We start from the raw sequence: 8433 nt of genomic DNA, 5'->3' as shown, positions 1-8433 counted from the left end.
CTCTTCCAGCTCCTCCTCCTCCTTCTGCAGCAACTGCTCATAGAGCCTGACTGGATTCCAGCCAGTCATGATGTCGTAGGTGATGACACAGCCCAGTGAGTGGGACACGATGGAGACCTTCCCTCCCTTCTCCTCAAACTCTGGATTCCGGGAGCAGAACAGGGAGTACAGGCGTTTTTTTTTCAGCTCCTGCTGCAGCCCCTTCACCAGCTGGGTCAAGAGGGTGAGGAGAGAGAGTTTAGTATCAACATCTTGTTGCTCCAGCTGATGTTCAGGAATGTCCCCATCCCACACTGACCCCTTCCTGTTCACTCAGGCTGGGAAGATGAGCATAATCCCATGGCCAGCAGCAACTGCTTGGCTGATGGTCACTGACTCCAGAGGTTCATCCCTCCCCTCCAGAGCCACCAGCAGCCACCACAAAGGACATGTGGTGACCCTAAAACAGCTGCACTGCACGGCCCAAGCCATCAAATTGAAATAAACACTTCAATAAATGGCAGCTGTGCTTGAAATACTGAACAGCACCCTCTGAAGTGAGCGTTACCTGGTGTTCACTGGCACAACAGTGACTACTGGCACAGTGGTATTTCCCTTCTCACGGGATTCTCTCCCATTTTCTCCACAGCACTGAACATTTCTCTTGTGTCAAGAGGCTCAGCTCCTTTGTTAATTTAAGGAGGATGGAAGGAGCCTGAGCCACACATGACCTGGAATCAACTCACATCTCTGCCATAACCTTGACATCACCCTACTAAACAAGTCATGCCCTCTTCTCCTTTATCACTGTGAGCAATAGGGGATTGGGAAGAGAAATCCACTAAAATGGATGTGCTCAGACATGGCAGTGAGACCCTGGATGGGTTCTGGGAAAATATCCTCCAATTGCTTTTGGGTCTCAGCAAAGCAGGCTTGAACTCATCAAGCCTTTCATTCTCCTCCCCACTGCCTGGCTAAAAGGAGATGCAGCTTTCAGTCCTCCTTCCCTTCCTACACCTGCACCTGCTGGAAATTATTCCCAAGGAATCAGAATGAAAAGATGCTGCTAAAAAGTAAAAAGCCTCATCTCAGGTAAGAGGATGATACTGGAGGAGAAAAGGCACAAATGAGACATACAGAGCCAGAATGTGAACATTTGATATAAACAGTGCTTAAAAGCCAGTTTTCTGGTTATAGGCTTCCAGGAGGGAAAAGCAGGAGTGCAATGCAGTTCTTGAACATCACAGACTATTCCTATAGTACTACAGCAATGAATAAATACCAGTCCTATGTTCACTGAGTCTCTCTGCTCCAAATCCTACACTATAGGATAAAAAGATACAGCTTCCCAGAAAGTATTTTAAAGAGAAACACTGAAAACCATGAGATTTGGGAACTGGCCAATGCAAAAAAAACTCAAAAAAAGGCAGCTTTGCCTGTGAGACTCAGCATGGAAACTGAGCAATGCTTCCAGGCTGTGGCAGGGAGGAGGACAAACAAGAGAGTGCAAATCATTCCCTTGTTAGCAATGGGAAATTAAAGCTGTGGAACATATAATTTCAGCATGATTTTTCAAGAGCCTGAGTCATTAGTGAATATAAATATGAATGGCACCAGAAGTGCCAGTGTTTGATACACATTTTACTGAGGGAGAATCCACACAACAAACCCGCTGCCTGAAGCACTGTGAAATGATTAACAGAGCCTTGCAGCAGCTTGAAGAAAGGAGCATCAGAACACCTATTTTCAACTGGTTTTGACTGTGATGCTGCCTCTTCTTCCATTTGGGTCTACACAGACTGTGGGCACAAACTTTCACACATGAACAAACAGGCAGAGGTTTCAGCAAGAGCTGGAGCTGAAAATATCAATCAGGATGAGCTGCGGCTGGCTGGGATTTTCTCCATTTAAAAAGGTTTTGATTAAAACCTCCAACAAAATAGCAAGAATCAGTTGAAAGCAGTGTTTGGGGATTCCTGCCAGAAATGGGTAAAAAATCTTCTGGCATCATGGCATTTCCATTATAAACATCAGATCTTGCAATCTGAGGGCATAAAACAGAACACCCTTGGAAAATCCTGGTTGGACTCTTGAGTCCAGCCCTGTTTTTAACTGTCCTTCTCCTTAAAAACTTGCTGCTATTGAGAAGTTAGGCACAAACATGGACATAACTAAGAAATGCATTTCCAAATAGGTGCACATTTGCAATTTTGCAGACCACTGAATTCAACCAAATCACCTGATGGAGATCATTCCTTAAACTCCAAATCCCTCAGGTAATTGTGGAGTAGAAGGTCTGCTGTGGGAAAGGCTCCAGATTTCCAGGCACTGTGAATGGTCTGGTTTGCTGCTCTGCCAAAACCAGGAGCCCTCCACCTGCAGTGAGCTCTTAGGGATGTTGGTGTCCTGCCAACAGTCCTGTGCCAGTCCTAAGATTAGAAACTGAACCTTTTTGGTGCAGAGTAAGGAAAAAAATAGGAAAAAAAAAAAAAGGAAGAGAAAAGGAAAAGCATATTCATTTAAAGTCCCAGCTAAAATTCTGTTTGGTTAAGCAGCATATGAAGTTAAGATTATATTTATTGGGGGTTGGAACTAGATGATGTTGAAGGTCCCTTCCAATCCAAGCCATTCTATGATTTAATCCTGATCTGCTTTCTGAAGTCTTAAAAAGCATAAAATATTCCAACTTGTGCAAGAAAAGTTTGGTTTGAACAGGGTTTTAGTGCAGTAAATATAACATGAACTGCATTCAAATCTTTTGTAGTTACAGCTTGATATATCCTAAGAATCCATACAAAAATAGCTTCTAAAAACACTGAGTTTACGTTGCCTAAAATCGGTGATTTTTTTCATTGGATTTACACATGAAAAATAAAACTGCCTATCAAATTTTCTCTCCTAAATGGCAGCACTATAATAAATTTTTAAGAGCTGATTTTTTAATGCACAGCTTGTCTTTCTACTCCCTCTAAAGGGTCTTAATTAAAGGCTCATTATTAAATTAAAAAAAAAAACCCCAAACAACAAAACAACAACTCCCTCCTCAGCCTCCCACACCCCACGACATCCAAGTGGCTGCTCCGTGTCTGCACCTCATGGCTGGGTTAGAGGGATTGGGTGCCTCATCCTGAGCTTGCTGACAGCTTCTCCTGCTCTCCACTGCACCTCCATCCAAGGAACTCCTGGTTAAGTCAGCCCTTTTCCCACTGCTTTCCCTGGTGCTCCTGCCAGCCCCAAACCTCAGCATTTGCTGGTCCGTGGGGTCTATTATGTGCTTAGGAAGCACCTGCTGGTTCTGCCTCAAAACAGGAGAGCAGGAATCATCCAAAAAACCCCAGGAATGGTGGGACTGGAGGAATGCAGCACGACCAGATCCCTCTCTCTCTTTCTAGCTCCTTTCTTCCATCCTCCCTCCCAGTTCCCAGCTCATTTTGGGGACAGTGAGAGCTGTCTCTCCATCCAAGGGGTTCATAGGGCTTTCCCTCCCAAAAGCCTAGAGATTCCTTAAGTTTCTGCCCAACCCATTTTACCACCTCCTAAGGCTTCTCCCACAGACAAAACAAGTTCAAATACATCACAAAAGAGTAAGAGGCAGCAGTCAATTGAGTCTTTTTCCCTCTGCAGCTGCTCTGGCTGCTCTGTTCCATCACCTCCAGCTCTCCCAGAGGGAGCAGGGGAATGCAGCACGTTCACCTGTCTCTTACTGAGCAGATCAAACACTGTAACAAAGGCAACAATTCCTATTTCTTCCAGAAAAGCTGTATCAAATCCCATCCTCCCAGCTGGCCCTCCTACCTCAGCACTCATTCAGCAGCAGCCTGAGGACACTGAGATATTTCCAAGAAAAGGCCTGGAGTGACAGGACAAGGGGAAATGGCTTCCCACTGATAGAGGGCAACATAGATGGGATATTGGGAAGGAATTCCTGGCTGGGAGGGTGGTGAGGCCCTGGCACAGGGTGCCCAGAGAAGCTGTGGCTGCCCCTGGATCCCTGGAAGGGGATTGGAGCGGGTTGGACGGGGCTTGCAGCAGCCTGGGACAGTGGAAGGTGTCTCTGCCCACGGCAGGGGGTGGAATGAGATAGGATTTAAGATCCCTTCCAACCCAAACCATTCTTATGATTATTATCTCCCTTTATCAGCTGAAGTTTTGCCAATAAATCCTCCTTGCAGGAAACTCAAGCCTGCAGGATCAAGTTGCTCAGAAGGCAGCAGCTCATACTCAGACTAACTGAGGTTAAATGCTTTCTGCCCTTCAGAAACCAAATTAAAGGCAGAGCAAGGAATGGTCTTTCCACACACTCACGGAGAGCTGGCACGAGGGCCACGCAATTCCAGGGGAAGCCAAAACCCAGAGCGCTGACCAAGGAGCAGGAGGCTGGACTTGATGAGGCCAAAAATGCCCTCTGCTTTCCCAGTTATGTGCCTGCCTAGCACATGGCTTCCAGGAAATCAAAAAATATCAGCTTATCCCAACCATTCAGGAATCCTGGTGGCACAGGGCTGTGCTTTGTAAGGATAAGGCGGGGAGTCTGAGTCAGGTGACACATCCCTGTCACCTCAGGCTGAACAACACTGATAAAAAGGGCAGCAGAATCATGTCTTTTATCACCTCCTGAACTGCTGGATCATGATGGGAACAAGAACTCGTGGAAGGTGTGAGACACCCAGAGCTGCTACCCTTTTGTGCAGAGCATTACCAGCATCCTGTGCCGAGCTGGAAAAAACCAAACTTCTAAATTCCAGCAGCAGCATCCCAAACAGTTGTTCAGCCTCCTCTGAGGAAATGCAGCCTTGAGCATACGAGCATAAATAAGCATGGATAGTATGTTCCTGGCAAAGCAGAAGGAAATTGGGCTCTGTGTGTGGTGAGCAAACACCTCCTGGACCCACACCAAGGAGATCCAGAACTCCATCCCCTGATCCATTTTGTGGGCACATGGCTGGCGTTGAAGGGGCTTTTCAGTGCACACCAAAATTACCGGAGTAGAAAATGACATTTTCCTCTCAAAATCCAGGAAATGAGTTTTTTCAAGATAACAAGGAGTACAAAACCCCTGCTGGCACCTGAGCACAGCAGTAACACAGAGCTTGAGTGCTGCTCCTTTCTCTCTGCCATCTCCCCAGGATCCTCACCCACTGGACAATCTTCCCACACCCCCAGTTTTTTAAGAAGTATGAAAAATAAAATAAAATACCTGTGGAATGGGAGTGCAGGAAACCTGACCTCTGCACCCTCTCCAGCCTGAACAGCAGGACTGTTTCTGCAGGCTTTGTGGGAAAGGAATGTGAAGGAGAGCTGAGGAACGGTGAGCTCTGCAAGCAGCTCTTTCCAAATGTCAAGAGAACTTCAGGAGAAAGTGCAAACTCATTTGAAATTCAGCCAGCAGGCAACAGGGAGTGGGAGCCAGCTGGAGGGGGAAGAGGGTCCTCGAAAGCCAAGGGAAGAGCTGCAGCTCAAGGGTGGATTGTGAAGGACTGGGAAAGCGAAGATGAGGAGTTTTTGCTCCACGTGGCCCAGGAGAACGTGCTAGCAGAGCTGGTGAGGCTGCTGACCCTCCAGGAGACAACAGTTGTCACATTCCCTGATGGAATCACTGAGGGATGCCAGAGGAGTGTCACAACAACAGATGAGAGGCCAGAATGAGCTGTGGCTGTGGGAACATTGCTCTTACACTCTCTCTCTCACCCGTTCACTCTCTTGCTCTCTTGGGCCTGCTCAGAGCTGAGTCTAGCAGCTCTGAGCAGTGCCCCAATACCCACGCCCTTTACAATAAACCGACTGTGTCCCAAGACCTGCCTATAGAGATCTCTCGTCTCCATCTGTCACCGTCTACGTCTGGCCGTCCCGGCCTGGACCCCAGAACCCCCAGAAACCTACACCTGTGGAATGGGAGTGCAGGAAACCTGACCTCTGCACCCTCTCCAGCCTGAACAGCAGGACTGTTTCTGCAGGCTTTGTGGGAAAGGAATGTGAAGGAGAGCTGAGGAACGGTGAGCTCTGCAAGCAGCTCTTTCCAAATGTCAAGAGAACTTCAGGAGAAAGTGCAAACTCATTTGAAATTCAGCCAGCAGGCAACAGGGAGTGGGAGCCAGCTGGAGGGGGAAGAGGGTCCTCGAAAGCCAAGGGAAGAGCTGCAGCTCAAGGGTGGATTGTGAAGGACTGGGAAAGCGAAGATGAGGAGTTTTTGCTCCACGTGGCCCAGGAGAACGTGCTAGCAGAGCTGGTGAGGCTGCTGACCCTCCAGGAGACAACAGTTGTCACATTCCCTGATGGAATCACTGAGGGATGCCAGAGGAGTGTCACAACAACAGATGAGAGGCCAGAATGAGCTGTGGCTGTGGGAACAGATGGGAAGGGCTCCGTGTCTTAGGGATGATACAGAAAAAGGATCTGTGGATCTGAGTCTCTCTCTTAAGACCCCTCTTGCTGTCGAAAAGCTGACTCTAACCCATTTCCAACAAGTCACTGTGCTCAAGATGAAGTTTAGGTTCAGGCAGAGCCAGTAACCAATCACTTTATAAAGCTGAGAATACATTCAAGGGCAATCAAATTAATTAAACCAGCCATGGAAGTGCTGCCAAGCAGCTCCTTCACTATTAGGTTCAACAGGATATGCAAAACCAATGCTGAAATAGTCTCAGTTTAAAATTTTCGGCTTCCCATCTTGTTTTCAAACACACCCGAACCAGTTGCCTTTTATTGCTGAAAGGAGTGCACAGGAGAATGGTATTTCCATTGCAAAACTTCATATCCAAGAGGGATGAAACCTCTGGTAAAAGTTAATACCTCTCCAAAATTTCAAGGGGTTAGTCATTCATTTTCCTTTTAAATATGTGTATAAGGGCAAACCATGAAGCCATTCCAAGGTCAGGACTCAGAGCAACCTGTTCTAGTGGAAGATGTCCCTGCCCATGGCAGGGGTTGGAATGAGATGATCCTTAAGGTCCCCAACCTAAACTATTCCATGATTCTAAGGTGGACAGTGAAGTTTCTCCACTTTTATAGTGCAATATTTGCACTAAATCCTTAGACATCTTGGGATGATGGATGTAAATAATATTTATCCTGCACTAGAGGCATTTTCTGCCAAGACATATCCCAATAATTTACAGAGTTACAATTAGCCTGCAAGTGAGTACAGTGAAGAGCAGTAAAAAAAAGGCACTTAACAGTTTAATGAAGGTGACAACTCTGAATTTACTATGCAACAAATGGTCTTTTTAATCTCTGTTGCAGCCATTTATTATTAAAGAAATACGAAGCTACAGTGACACAGATGTGAAACAAAGTCACCCACTGAGGACACTAAAACCCAAGATTACCTTACCACAGATGGACCAGCAAGGTCAGAGGTAGAATGTGAAGTAACTGTTCATTTAGACATAGGCCTGTGTGCATCAAAATACCCATTTATTGCTTTTTCTCACACCTGGGTAATGTTTAAAGAGGGATTTGGTACAGAGGAGGATACAGCACAATTCTCTCCCACAAAAACACCCCAGCTGAATCTGTTGGCTGCAGTCTGAGCCCAGACTGGGATGTCCACGGGGCTGGGCTGAATTATTAATGCCTGTCTGGTATCACATCGCATGCCACAAGTCAGAGGCACCTTTTGGATATTCTCCTGCCACACTGGAGAAGAAACAATAACTGAAATCAGAGAGGGGGTCACTCACCACGCTCTGGGAAGGCTCAGATGAGCAACCCAGTGCCCCTGAGACAGCTCTGTGCTCTCCTGGGACACTGACAGGACAGGGCTCCTTCCCCTGGAAGGAGACAGTGGCTGCCACTTGCAAACCCCTTAAATGAGCTGCTTAAAGAGTGGTCAGGAGCTTTAAAGAAGAAGTTATGATACTTCCACGTGGGGAAAAATCCTTGGAAGGGGAAAGAAAATTCCCATCCAAGCATTGTGCCCTGGGTGCTCAAAACCCAAAATGCCAAGGGGGTCCTGGGCTGCATCCTTGGCACTGTGGGGAGCAGGGAGAGAAGGAGGATTCTCTCCCTGCCCTGGTCACAGGAGAGCCCACCTGGAATGCTCTGTCCAGCTCTGGGGCTCCCAACAGCAGAAGAAGCTGCTGGAGAGAGTCCAGAGGTGCCAAGGAGCTGCTCCAAGGGCTGGAGCCCCTCTGCTCTGGAGCCAGGCTGGGAGAGCTGGGGGTGTCCACCTGAAGAAGAGGATCCAGGGAGAGCTCAGAGCTCCTTGCAGGGCCTAAAGGGGCTCCAGGAGAGCTGGAGAGGGACTGGGGACAAGGGATGGAGGGACAGGACAGGGAATGGCTTCCCAGTGCCAGAGGGCAGGGATGGATGGGAGATTGGGAATTGGGAATTCCTGGCTGGGAGGGTGGGGAGGCCCTGGCACAGGGTGCCCAGAGAAGCTGTGGCTGCTCCTGGATCCCTGGAAGTGTCCAAAGCCAGGTTGGACGGGGCTTGGAGCAGCCTGGGACAGTGGAA

The 8433-nt window shown here is 47.8% G+C and overlaps 1 protein-coding gene across 2 annotated transcripts in view; it reads right to left on the bottom strand.

The window, feature by feature from the left end:
- DDHD1 (DDHD domain containing 1) overlaps positions 1–8433 on the bottom strand; it is a 60112-nt gene that overhangs the window by 12229 nt on the left and 39450 nt on the right. For both annotated transcript variants that reach the window (XM_017738872.1, XM_017738873.1), the window contains one exon: positions 1–210. This exon is cut by the window's left edge and continues 59 nt beyond it. In XM_017738872.1, coding sequence (XP_017594361.1) covers positions 1–210 — 210 coding nt within the window. The remainder of the gene's footprint in view (positions 211–8433) is intronic.

Source organism: Corvus brachyrhynchos, unplaced genomic scaffold (assembly GCF_000691975.1).
Source record: "Corvus brachyrhynchos isolate BGI_N302 unplaced genomic scaffold, ASM69197v1 scaffold245, whole genome shotgun sequence".
Lineage (NCBI taxonomy): Eukaryota > Metazoa > Chordata > Aves > Passeriformes > Corvidae > Corvus > Corvus brachyrhynchos.
This window is presented reverse-complemented; position numbering and strand designations above follow the sequence as displayed.